Below are 14,237 nucleotides of genomic sequence, written 5' to 3' on the forward strand. Positions count from 1 at the left end.
GGAGACACAGCATGGCAGAGCGAGACAGAGACACACACCGGGTGCGTGAGAGAGAGAGACACGGGCATTGCCCTTTTAAGTACACTGATCCCACTCTAAGTACATTGCCTTTTTAAGTAGATCAGCAAGTTGAGACAGCAGCTGCTGCCAGCAAGCTCCCTCCATCCTGAGCCTTGTCTTGTCCCCCTCGACCCCCTGCTCTGTGGAGATGGGGTACAGGAGTTGGGGGGCAGGAGCGGGGGGAGGGGGACACCCTGACATTAGCACCCCTCTTCCCCGCCCCCCCCCTGCACAGCAAGCAGGAGGCTCCAGGGAGCAACTCCAAGGCAGAGGGTAGGAGCAGCACAAGGCACAAGGCAGTGGGGGGAGGGACAGGTGAACTGCCAGTCCACCCTGGTTCCAAGCCCCCACCAGCTAGCTCCAATGGCCTGCTCTTTCTGCAAGCAGTGGACAAAGCAGGTGGCTGCCAAACAATTTTATAAGGGAGCAATGCGCAACTTTAAAGGAGCACGTTCTCTAATTGATCAGCAATGAAACAATGTTAACTGGGACGACATTAAGTGAGGAGTAACTGAATAAGTTATGTATGGTATGTCTGTAGTTCCAAACTTGTGCTGTGCATCTGGGTGACGCCTCCAGACAGATTGGTATTAGCACTGCCTAGCCTGCTTGACGGCCCATCCAGGGACATCAGCTATACAACTGACCCACTGAGAGAAGGCCAGGGATACCCTTATGACTCATCAAGGTGGAAGTTTCTATTTAATTTCAGAATATTAAAAATGATGCAGAAGAAGTTTATCATAAACTAATCAAAATCTTTGTCATGTTTCTATCATGTAGAAAGGGCCAATAAGATGTTTTTATCAAACTCCACCATGAGAGTAATGGTGACGTATTGAATACACATGAGGAAAAAGAGAACATTCAATATTTTAAAAAATGAACTGAGTCATGAATTAAGTCTCTTTTCTCTTGTGTTAGGTGAAAACAATCCATTCTTACAATAGCAATGCAGGCTATAGCTGTAATCTGTTTTGTAGGATATCCAGCAGGCCTAACATTACAAGGCTACAAAGCAATTTGTGGAAAGCATTTGTTATTAGGAAGTTACATTGTATACTACCAGTGTGATTGTTGAGCAATTATCAAAAATAAATAAGCACAATTTAACAGGTTTCCTTTGGAGTAAGACATTTAGGTAGTTTTTAAAAAATCCTTTAAACAAATTTAAATTTTATTTTTACTTAGAGACATTATCTTTCCAGTTAAAAGGGGGTCTTACAGCCAACAGATTGCCCTTAAGTAGAGGAAACCCCAGTTGGTGCAGACCCATCTCTCCTGCACCGGGTATAGGGAGACTTGCCAGGAGGAATGTCAGCACAATACAAGAGAATTGTGTATGTATGCTCAAAAATATGCACTGGAACAGCCCAGTTGAAGATCAAAGGTTGCAAAGATAGCCAAAAGCAACCTTTGTTTCCCTCCCGTTCCTATCTTGTGCTGAGCACAGTTCAGCCAGTCTGGAGAATCTGGCCCATAGTTAAATATCCAAGGAGAAAACCTGGCCCCACTGAATCAATAGCAAAATTCCTATTGACTTAAATGAGGACAAGATTTCTAGAGCCCTGCATGGATATAAAATTTGGCTCCACATCCATCTGCGATCCACAAAAATGGTCTGTGGATATAAAGTAGATCTCCATGGATTTGCAGGGATCTAAAGATTTCACCCCGTTTTGTCCCTTTTGCAAATATTTGCTGCATTTAAATTACTCATAATATTGTTTTTTCACAGCTCCAGCAATTTGTTAGTGTTTGCAACAGCACTGTGAATGACAACAAAGTCAAGCCAGAAAAGTTTGAAGTCATACTTTTATGTGACATATTATACCCCATTAGCAACCTCCAGGATGTCTGCATCACTACATCGTTCCAGGAAATTTCATACTCAGCATACTCAGATTTCAAACCAGTGGTGTTCCCCAAGATGTGTTGCAGTATAATGCAGATATTTCTAGTAGTGTTGAGAATTTGCATGAAATAGGCCAGGACCATGTAACATTTTCAAAAGTTATGGAGGAAATAGGAGAGAACCTGACATTTATTTTGACAGTTGCATTGATCTACAGTATGAAGATAAGTATTTTAATTAATTTGATTTCATATGCTACCATCTGGCTAACTTAGAATACTACAGATGCTAATGTGCAGTGATGATTCAGCTGCAGAAACATTTCAAGACAAGTCAATAACTGTTTTAATGAATTGTGTGGGCTTAAGTTTGCATAATTCTATTCTGAATAGGAAATTTTTTAAAGAAACTACATTCTGGGGAAAAAAATATGAGAACACCCAAGCACATTTCAAAGCCAGTGTGTGGTAAATGCCTTATCTAGTAATTTTGCTTCAATCATAACTGCAAAAGCAAAATATGTTTTGTCAAATTGAAAACAACTGGCTCTTGGAAAACTGTACCTAGAGGAGAGTATTGATCTCTAGAGTACTCTACCTTTAAATCTGGGCATAGGGGCTATATTTCCCTATTCAAATTATGATCTAATTTTGTATCTAATGGTGTACTCCAAAGCACTTCCTCCTCTATGTCCCACAATGTTGCTCTTTACTCCTTTTTTACGTATAGCAAGTATCTAAACATTGCAAAAACAAAGCTAAGACATTTATATTTGCAATACTAATGCCAGGGCCAGCTCTAGGTTTTTTGCAGCCCCAAGCAAAAAAATTTTTGGCGCCCCCCACTTTTTTTTGGCTTTTACACGTTTGCACTTCGCAATGTTTTTTGTTTTGTTTTGACTTATTAAAATAAAAAATAAAATGAAAACAGGGAGTTTGTAGTTAGTGAAATAAAACAATTTCCTTCTAGTGTACTCATTTAATTTTAACAAAATCACAATTAGAAACAATTTGGGTTCAACTATACACTGTACTGAAAAACGTTAGTGTCTTCCATTGCCCCCAGTTTCTCATAAATTAAAAGAATTTATATGAACTGAATTTTTCTGGTTTTTATACTTGCGTGGTCTTTTAATAATTCAATGAAATCTAAATTTTTTGCAATGGTACTTTCAATTGAAATTAATGCGAGTCCTGACAAACGATTTTGAGACATGGTGCACCTCAAATAATTTTTTAGTCATTTCGGTTTTGATAAATTGTGCTCACCAGAAGCCACTGATACTGGTAATGTCGACTTTTTAAAAATAGTTTTTCTAATTCTTTTTGCCGTTTCTCTCTTTGTTGCCGGTAGGCAGCACCGGAAAGTCGTTTTTGTTTTTGTCCCGGCATTTTAGTCCTATAACCACTCGCACCGACGTGACACGGAAATTGGCGCGAATGGTGCCGATAGGGCAGCACAATACACACAAATAATTGTGATTCCTGATTTAATTAATCAATAACCATTAATGTTTACACATTTACGCACGTTCATATTATGAGTGACCATGTCACGATGTGACATAATATTTTTCACGTCATGCTCCTATCGCACTACTGGAGATTTTTTTGATCTTCATGGGTTTTTTTAAATTTTTTTATATACATTGGTGGATTTTTCCAGAAAAAAAGGATGGCCAGAATGCCGCCCCTGGAAATGTGCCACCCCTAACGTGTGCTTGCTTTGCTGGTGCCTAGAGCTGGTCCTTACTAATGCCTCTCTCTTCCCTCTCTCTGCTGGAGGATATCAGTAAGTTCTTTAGAAAACTTGAATGTAAGAAACCTGTAGCCTGAGTTGCACCTCTCCCTCATCCCTGATAAAGGGATGTGAATGCTGATGCTTAGACTAAGCCCTTGTTAAAATGATTTAATAGAAAAGAGCACCCAACTGAAGGAAAATTTGCTTCATTAATATGCACACCCTTTCTCAAAATTACTTCATCTTTGAGATACTTGTTACTGAATAAGGCTGTATTATTCTCATTATCACAGATTTAATGGAAAACAAAAGTTAACTGTTGTAAAATATGAGAAATTTCAGCTTTGTACAATAAGCAAAAATTGGCAAATTGAGAGAGAATCCTGACAGAGGGGAATGTTATTGACCAATCACTATCATTGAGGTGGAGAGTGCAGGAGAAAAGTGGAATTAGGGATGATTTGAAGCCAGCTGCCCTTCTGTTGGGCTCTCTCAGGTAAGTCTGTAAGGGACCTGGGAAGAAGCAGGGAAAAAACCAAGAGGATCTTAGGAAAAAGAAGATATAACCCTTCACCCTTCACTTACTCATGAAGTGTCAGGACCTCTTTCTCCTGAACTTGGTCATTTTCTTTGCATCTCTCTGCTTTCAGTGGTCTAGTGCTTGATTTTCAAAAGAGCTCAACACCCATAATTGGGCCCAGATTTTGAAAAGCAGCTCCCATTCAGAATTTAGATTCTGTGTTGTGCTTTTCCTGGGATATTGTTCTACAAGGCTAGAAACCTGGAAGAAGTCCAGTCCATCTTGAAAGTGATCTTTTACCAACACAGACGCATGGAGGATCAGGGCTATTCCAGATTTTCAACATTGGAGAACAATATCCCAACAAAACCATAATTTAGAATCAGTTGGACTGACTGAAAAAAACCCATCATTTGATGTGACAGGCATGTGCAGAACATTTCCCAGATTTGACAGATAATCCAGTTAGTTGTCAGTGTAGAAGTGTTAAAAGTAGAGCTGGTAGGGGATTTTTTCAATTAAACTTTTTTTGGGGGTCAAAAACTATTTGTCAACATTGAAACAGTTTTGACAAATCTCCGGACTTGAAAAAGCATTGAAAAAAGATGTTGAACAAAAACATTTGACATTTTCTCAATGACCATTTTAAAGTGCAGAATTGAAATGTACTTTTTGTTTAGAAATATAAGCTAATTAGACTGAAAAAAGTTTAAAAATGTTGAAATTGAACATGTTTCAAAATTAATCAAAACTAAATGTTTTGATTGACCCAAAGTGAAATTTTGTTAGGTTTTCCATTTGAGATTTTGACTTTTTGTCCTGATTCAGAATGGGACAAATTTTCAACTCTCAAAAATATTTGAGGGATGGGAAAACCATTTCCCACCCAGCTCTAGTTAAAAAAGTCATTGTCAAGCTATGCTACACTGCTACGTCAGAAATAAAACCAGAGAATGTTCATCTGCAGCAGAATAATCTCAAGTGCTAAACCATTTTTCTACAGTAGTTACAGGATGTTTGAGCAGATTTTGCAGAAATCTGTAATGCTTTTGAATTTATACAAAAGTTAGCCTTAGATCAGAGGTGGGCCAACTACAGCCCCAGGCCACATCCAGCCCATGGGACCCACCTGCCCGGCCCCTGAACTCCTGCCTCAGGAGGCTAGCCCCCGTCCCCTCCCCTGCTGTTCCCCCTCCCCCACAGCCTCAGCGCACCCCGCCGCCAGCGCAATGCTCTGGGCGGCGGGGCTGCAAGCTCCTGGGGCAGAGCAGCTGCAGAGCAGGGGCCTGACCTGGTGCTTTGTGCTGAGTGGTGGTGTGGCAGGCTCCAGGCGGGTGGCATGGCTGCCAGTCCTGGTGCTCTGGGTGGCGCCGCCAGCCACCGATGCTCAAGGCAGGATAAGGGGGAAGGTAGTGGTGGGGTTGGATAAAGGGCAGGGGAGTTCAGGGTGGTGGTCAGGGGGTGGGCATGTGGATGGGGTCAGGGCTGTCAGAGGGCGGGGAACAGGGGGGTTGAATGAGGGTAGGGTTCCCTGGGGGCAGTCAGGAAGGAGAGGGGGGTTGGATGGGGCAGGAGGCTGTCAGGGGGCAAGAAGCAGGAGGGGTCGGATAGGGGGTGGGGGCCAGGCCATGCCTGACTGTTTGGGGAGGCACAGCCTCTCCTAACCAGCCCTCCATACAATTTCAGAAACCCAATGGGGCCCTCAGGCCAAAAAGTTTGCCCGCCCCTGCCTTAGATTCTTGGAATTTTCATAATAAAGTTCCAGGTCAGTGGGAGCTGCTAGATGCTTTGCACTTTTGAAAATCTGAACACTTGTTTTAGGTACCTCACTATGGATTTAGGAAGCTCTTATTTTTAAAAAATGTTGACCTGGAAGTGCTGGGCAAGAGCACTGCTGTTTGAGAACCTTCCTTTGCACTAAACTGCCTGGTGTGTATATAAGTGCTGTAGCAGAGGGTTTACAGCTATTCCACCTTTAAAGCACTTTTCTCCATTAATACTGGCTTTTAATGGCAGGATTATAAGCACTGAATATTTTCTAGAACTGGAAAGCTGGTGACAGGAGTTAACCAGTGACTCTCTACTGCATTACTCTCTGGAGAGCTGCCAGCAGACCAAATAAGATGGTGATCCAGAGTAGGCGGCTCTGGCACACACACATGGATGAACCTAGGATTACCTTTACCTGCAGATTCTAGCTACTGCTCTCCTGTGTTGCTGAGGAAAGCCAGTGGAAAGTGTAGTAGAATTGGAGATTGGAGGTAGATTGGACTGACATGTAAAAGTGTGCACACACACCTCCACCCCAAGGGACCTGGTCAGCTAGAACAGGGATGCTGGTGATATGCGTGAGATCACGCTGCTACATTGCTGGCAGAAGCTAGTGGAAGATGATGATGATATGCACCTGGCACTGGACTGACAAATGCATCACCTGTGGGAGCAGGAAGGAATGCAGATTAGTACAGGATCCTCAGGCTACCTAAGAGCAAGTTCAACAAGTTCTTATTACTGAAAATCCAATTAATTTGAAGTTCTCAGCAATTCGTGAGCGAAAATTCTCGCACGGAAAGCTTTGTGGTGTGCAGAAGAGTGATCCTAGGCCTGCTCTCTTGGATGGACGTACAGAACACTGGAGCTAGAATGCAGAGCTGCAGCAGTCCAGCAGAGTAGACTGAATTCAACAGTGGAAGAAAGAGGGGAGGAAAAAGCCCAAACTGCTTTCACTGTGGCCAAATGAACCCATCAGATACAATGATCTGGGCATGATTTATGTATGTCTATGCATGAGAAATGCCTACTAAAATTAATAGGAGATACATGCCACTACTAAAAAAATAGGTTTCTAAAATTATAATTAAAATAATTTACAAAAGTTTTCATTCTGACATTGAGACTCCGTTTTTTGTTAGCAGTTAGCAATAAGAAATCCAAGGTACCACCAAACAATTCAATCAAGTTGACATTATTTTCTGCTTTATTAATTTTCATAGTAGGTTTTCTATAATTTCAAATGCTAGTCTAGTTTATGTTGCAGTTTTTTAGTTTTTATTACAAGTTTTGCATCCTGAAATTATTTGCATTTAAAGAAAGTTAAACAAAAACACAACCACTATCAGTCAGCTGTTTGCTTTAGGATATAGGGTTCCAATTTCACTAGAAACAAGGACTATTTTAATTTCACCTGTGTTGAGGATTTGTCTCCAAATATACTTAACACACACTATTTCATAAATGTAAAGAACCACACATCAGTAGAAACTAGTCTTACAGTAGAGACAAGTTCTCTTAACATTGAAACTTGAATTTTCTAATTCGTAAAAAAAATTGGTCCACATACAAAGTAAAATGGGTAAATACAGGTTTAATCAGAGCAAATGCTTTCTTTTTATTCAGTTCCAATTGTAGCGTTCTCTTGGAGGTAAATCATAATGTGTTCTCTCTTCCTCTTCAGGTCTGTAATCTAGTGGCAAACCATAATTGTAATCAACTGTTACAATGGGTAATCTTTTGCCTTGCTCCATATCTCTTGTAAATTCACCTTGAAAAGGTTTCCTTTCATAATCAGTTGAATCATCTTCCTGGTGTATGGATGAGGACAGATGCATTGTGCGTGAAGAATATGGTGCAAATCTGTTTTTTCCCCCTCTGTTAAATTCATCTGAAGGACGTGTTCTCCTATTATCTTCAGGACAGCTAGGCCGATTACTATAATAAAACCAAATATTAACTATACAATTCTTAGATATACAATATTTCATTAATGATAATTGGCTCGCATTAAACTCTAAAATGGTGTACCTTCAAAAAGAAATTATAGGTAAGTAATTTACCCTTTAGTATACTGGAAATGGAAAAGGTCATCCAGCTCCAAATTCTTTCCTTTTTATGCTTCATCTTAATATTACATTGCAACTTCATTACTCTCCTCAATACCCTTCTTCGTTCTTAGAGACAAATTTACCTAGGTATTGCTAACTTATTTGTATTTGTAATATTTGCCTTCTTTTGAATTAAGTTGACTACCCTTTCTGTAAGGTAGTTCTAACAGGAGTTCCCTATTTATTAATAATTTCTTCACTTTTGGATCATGTTTCTAGTTTTAAGACCCTAAATAATGTGAAAAAAAAATCAACATCAACGTTATCTTTCCTTTGGAAAACATAATAGTAGCACTCTACTGCATGTTCTCTATTGCAATAATATTGTTCCTATGATATGGTGACTTAGGATCTAATAAGTACCATATATGCCATATGGTAAAGGGTGTACACACACACACACACACACCCTTACCATATATACCCACAATTGTTTTGTATTCCATCTCTCTGGTCACAAAAAATTTGCAATGGTGAGAATGATTAACCATTGGAACAATTTACCAACGGGTGTGATGGATTTTCTATCACTGACAACTTTTAAATCAAGATTGGATGTTTTTCTAAAAGATATGGTCTAGGAATTATTTTGGGGGAGTTCTATTGCCTGAAGGGCATCAGACTAGATGATCACAATGCTCCCTTTTGGGTTTAAAATCAATGAATTTAGCATATATACCATATCTTGGCTCTTTGCTCCCAGCGTAAGTTATAGTATTTCATATTTACCTTCTTTGTACTGCATTTGCCACCTGCTGATCCAATTACCTACATCAGAGGTTCTCAAACTGTGTCATAGCATGGACTACATTTTTAAACAGAGAAACTGCCTTGTGAAACACCTCCCACATATTCACATAGAACACAGCCCCCTCCGTCCTATTTATGATTACATCATCCCAATTGTTCACACAGAAAAGTAATAGCCAAAATGAATTCAGTGTAACTTTTGCAGCATTTAATGCAATGTAGCAACTAGAAAGAAAGAGGATGACCAGCACCCCAACAACCACATTTAGGAACCACTGATCTAACCAATCCAAGTATTTTTGTATCTGGTTTCACTGTCCCTCATAATTTGCTCATTTTCAGGTTCAATATCACCTGCAGATTTTGAGAATTCTGGTTCTAATCTTGTAAAATACTTATGCAAGTGAGTAATTCCATCAACTGGTGTTAACGTTAGTTAGAGGATTAGAACTCAGCAAATTATGAGGGAATATGAAACTAGATTCACAAGATTGGATTATTTAGGTCAGTCATGTCCTAACTGTGGTCCTTGGAATGCAGGTGTTCTCTGATTCTAACTAGCTAGTTTGCAGGTTTGGGACTTTGGTGTCAATATTACACATTCAAATCACGTACACAAATTAAAAAGGGTCTTCTATCAGATTCTAAATAACTTTCATCCAACTCCCAGAAAGTCAATGGAAAGACTCCTACTGATTTTTCTGGTGTTTGGATTGGACTCTCAGTGCCGATTATTTGAGCTGTGCGCTACATGACTGCAGGATGGGAAGAACTTCAAAGAAGAATATATCCCAAGTTTTTATTTTGCTTTAAGAATGAGTTCACCATGTAGGGACTGTTAAATAATTTCTAGTTAAAAATATGATTGCATTAATGAGCATCAGTGTTATGAAACAAACATAATTTGCTGCACATTAAACTCAGGATTTTGTTTTTTGCCAATTAATTTGATGCCTGTAATAAATTTTCCAGTGATAGTCAGAGTACGTACTTCAAAATCCTGATTTTCAGATCCATGTGCAACTTTATTGTCTCTGGTATCTAAAATTCTCCTAACAAGTACCATATATTATAATGTCTCATCCATTATCAGATATAATTATACATATGCATGAATTTCATAATACATTTCCATTATAAATTGCTTATATTGCAGTATAGCAAGAACAAATATCTCGTTTGACAACTGCACATCCAATTTAAGTTTCTATGGTCATAGTGGCAGAGGGATGGTAATGTGTAGAGGGGTACGTAGATTGATATATGAACGCTGGATATTTACCTGTAACTTCTACTGAAATCATCATTATCAGATCCGTAATCTCTGTGACGTGAAGGAGAAGAAGAAAAGTGAGGTTCTGGTAAATTTTCATGGGAGGAAAATGACCGATTTCTGAAAGAAACAAAAGAATTACACACTAGTCTTTCTTAACATGTAAAATAATTCACTAATTCTAGTGAAAGTTCTTTTAGATTTTTTTTAAAAAGTAACCAAAACTAGTTAGCATGGAAGGAATGTTTTAGTTATATAAGTGAGAGTATAATTATTATTTTAGTAATATCAAAATTATAAAGTCTCAGAAGAATGATCTAATATCCCTAATTGTTTAAATCGTGTACATCAAAAGTGAAGGATAGAAATAAGTCTTTAAAATTTATTTAAGTATTTGGGAGTGCTATAATTTAACAGTGTAAAGAATATTACTGCAAATTTTATGTCAAAGGTTTTACTTTTGAACCCAGCGGTCTGGAAGGGGGCCCAGGACCCAGCTTCCTCCCCCTTCTCGTCGGCCCTGTTTAGCCGGTCCACCCTTGCTAAGGGGCCTGAAAAAAATCCGGGCCCGGCTTCCCCCCGCCCGTCGGTCCTGTTTAGCTGGTCCACCCTTGCTGGGGGGCCCGAAAAATTTTTTTCACCGGGGCCCGAACCCGCTCTCGCGGCCCTGTTAACAAGGTATTTGTTTTAGAGAGTCATCAAGGATTTACAGTTCTTAAATGAGAGGTTCGCTAGCAGACATTACTTATGAAATAAGCAACTGAAATCCAACACTTCCTCACTGCTTTGCTGATTACCTCAATTTGGTTAAAGGGATTAACATAATATCATATTACCTTCAATCCTGAGGACTGATTTTCAGATGCAAACCTCTTCACTATAAAATGAAGTGAGATGAAGCATTTTGTCTCAAGTTGATTCTGAGCAGTTACTGGAAATGTGCTTTAATTCAGCTCTCTAATTTAAGAAAGTACAGAAATACTCTGGAGATGACAGTTTCCCAACCTTAGGGCCTGATTCTGCAAACCCTTACATGAGTAAAAGGAGGGAAAAAATCTAACTAATTGCTCATTATCCTAAAAATGTCATATAATAATATGCTGAGGAACAACACTTGCTACTCCCTAAATCTGCTGTAACAGCAAAACAATACTTCACCTGTCTGAACACCATTCACGTGGCAAGTCGTCATGGTCATGAAAAGGTTGCAGTCTTTGTCCATGCCCCTTATTAACAAAATCAAAATCTTTCAACTGTGTCTGTTCCTGTAAGTCATCATAAGCTTGATTGTCATGAAAAGGTCTGCGCCTTTGTCCAGGACCCCTATTATCAAAATCTTTCAATTGCATCTCTGTTTGTAAATCATTGTGAGGCTGATGGTCATGAAAAGGTCTCAGCCTATGCCCACGGCCCCTATTAACAAATTCAAAATCTCCCAACTGCATCTGGGGTTGTAAGTCATCATGTGTTTGGTAGTCGTGAAAAGGTCTCAGCCTTTGCCCGGGCCCCTTGTTAATGAAATCTAAATCCTTTAATTGCATCTGTGCCTGAAATTCATCATGAGACTGGTGGTCATGGAAAAGCCTTCGCCTCTGCCCACGGCCTCTGTTAACAAAGTCAAAATCTTCAAGCTGCATGTCATCCTGTAAGTCACTGTGAGATGGGTGATCAGGAAAGGGTCTCTGCCTTTGTCCACGGCCTCTATTAACATACTCAAAGTCTCTTGACTGCATGTCTCCCTGTAAGTCATCATTAAACTGGTGGCCATGAAAAGGTCTCAGTCTTTGTCCAGGCCCTTTGTTACTGAAATCTAGATCTTTCAGCTGCATGTCTTCTTGATAGTCATCATAAAACTGGTGGTCAGGAAAAGGTCTTCGCCTTTGTCCAGGTCCCCTGTTGTAGTCCCAATCTCTCATTTGCATTGGCGCTTGTAAATCATCCTGAGATTGGTGGTCATGAAATGGTCTTCGTCTTTGTCCAGGTCCCTTGTTAATGAAATCAAAATCTCTCAACTGTATCTGTCCTTGTAAATCATTGTGAGAGTGGTCATCATCATAAATTCTTAATCTTTTCCCTGGCCTGTGAAGAAAATTAATATTTTTAAACAGCTTATTGGCTTTTATGTTATGAATATTTCAAGTTAGCCATCCAAACAAAGTAGCATTTTTTTAACTACTCAGGATTGAGAATGAAGGACATTATCAATCAAATATATAAAGGTACTAATATATTAACAGTCTAAACTGTCTAACTATAGTATATATTATATGTATTCTATAACCGTGTTCAGTGGCGTAGCCAGGTTCTAAGTGCAGGGGGAGCAAACATAAAAAAGGCGGCCCTCTCCCCCGGCTCCTCCTCTGGCCACGCCACTCCTTGGCTCCTCCTCCGGCCGGTCCGTGCCCCCCACCTTGGTTTGCTCCTCCGGCCACTCCGTGCCCCCCCCCCCTTGGCTGGCTCCTCCAGCTGCACCGCGCTGCGCCCCCCCTTGGAGGGGCTCGGTCGGGGGGGGGGTGGGCATGGGTTGGCGGGCGGGCGCTGCTCGCTTCTCCCGGGGGCTGGGGGGAGCGGAGCAGTGGGGCGGGCAGCAGCTGGCGAGATCCCCTCTCCCTTGCAGCTTCCTGCTTCCCTCAGCCCGGGCAGCCCAGCATTTTTTTCAAAAGCGGCGCCTGCCCGCCAGCTGCAGAGCGCTCGGCCGCCAAGTCCTGATGTTGGGGCCGTGCTGAGCATGGGGCACGATGGCTGAGGAGCCGGCCCCTTCACTTCTCCAGCCGCGCCCACTGCCCCCCCAATGGCTCCTCCGGAGTCTGGCCGTGCTGCCCGCCCCCCTCCCTTGCCTGCAGGAGCCCAGCGCCGGCCCGGCAGGTGCCGCTTTTGAAAAATGTGCTGAGGGGAAGCGGCTGATTCCCCTGAACCCCCCTAGCTACGCTCCTGACTGTGTCTCTTTCACCAACAGAAGTTGATCCAATAAAAGATATTACTTCACCTCAACCACCTTGTCTTTCTAATAATATTATAAAACATATTATATTGTCAAGACCAGGGGTTCTCAAACTAGGGGTCATGACCGTGAGGTTATTACATGGGAGGTCACAAGCTGCCAGCCTCCACCCCCCCAAACCCTGTTTCGCCTCCAGCATTTATAATAGTGTTAAATGTAAAAAAGTGTTTTTAATCTATAAGGGAGGGGTCGCACTCAGAGGCTTGCTGTGTGAAAGGGGTCACCAATACAAAAGTTTGAGAACTACTGGTCAAGACTTTGAAAACCACTATAATTCCATATCACCTTTTTAAGAGACAAGCAAACCCAAAATAACCCCACAGAAAACTAACATAACAAACTACTGTACTAGAATGTTATCAAGGAACGGGAGATACAATACACGTCTTTTCCAAAACCAAAGGATAAAAACTTTTACCGCATAAAAATTGCCCCAGTGAATCCAAAGTACTTGTAACGGAAGACATCCTGTCCTAATATTCCCTTGCTTCATCTTTTTATCACAACCTTAATTTAATTTAATTTAAAATAGGTATACTGAATTATTAGTACTGAAAATAGAACAGAATACCAATGTAACTATTCCAACAGTTATCTTTCACATTACATTTTTAAAAAATGTCATATTTTTGCCAATTACCCAGGAAAATCTTCATTTGGGAACCTATCTACAGGTCCTTCCATCACATTTGGTGGGGGTATAATATCTTCATCAGGATCCCATACATCCATTCCAAGATTACTAGGGAAAATAAAAGCATTTAATATAAAATTTCCTTTATTAAAAATACTGTTGAAAGAAAGTATGTAAATTTTTTTCCAGTTGTGGAAATAAATTGGCATTATGGGAGTGCTGGAAAGCTAGGGAATCATAGAAGTGTAGGACTGGAAGGGACCTCAAGACAGGACCTCAAGTCCAGTCCCCTGCGCTCAAGATAGGACTATGTGTACATTTGGGAGAATTTCAGTTTATTTTTTTCTGAAGAGGCTGATAAAAAAAGGCAAAGAAAATACTTCACTGACATATGACTCGTTGACAGTTGGGGTGAAGCCCCATGGTTATTTGCAAAATTGTCCCGCAACTACTTCACCCCTTCCCATATGAAAGTATACATGATAGTGATTAGTACAGAAAAGTTTCCCTATTTACATCCTCA

The 14,237-nt window shown here is 40.5% G+C and overlaps 1 protein-coding gene across 5 annotated transcripts in view; it reads right to left on the reverse strand.

Annotated features, from left to right (window-relative positions):
* Positions 1–7,129: 7,129 nt before the first annotated feature.
* The window catches only part of LOC101932987 (uncharacterized), a 31,387-nt gene continuing 24,279 nt past the window's right edge, over positions 7,130–14,237 (reverse strand). For all 5 annotated transcript variants that reach the window (XM_065552094.1, XM_008163278.4, XM_065552096.1 and 2 more), the window contains 4 exons: positions 13,721–13,822; positions 11,238–12,158; positions 10,089–10,199; positions 7,130–7,883 (listed from right to left, as the gene is read on the reverse strand). In XM_065552094.1, the coding sequence (XP_065408166.1) occupies positions 7,568–7,883; positions 10,089–10,199; positions 11,238–12,158; positions 13,721–13,822 (1,450 nt within the window). In that variant the 3' untranslated portion in view covers positions 7,130–7,567. The remainder of the gene's footprint in view (positions 7,884–10,088; positions 10,200–11,237; positions 12,159–13,720; positions 13,823–14,237) is intronic.

The sequence above is a fragment of the Chrysemys picta genome, chromosome 7 (genome assembly GCF_011386835.1).
Source record: "Chrysemys picta bellii isolate R12L10 chromosome 7, ASM1138683v2, whole genome shotgun sequence".
Classification (NCBI taxonomy): Eukaryota; Metazoa; Chordata; order Testudines; family Emydidae; genus Chrysemys; species Chrysemys picta.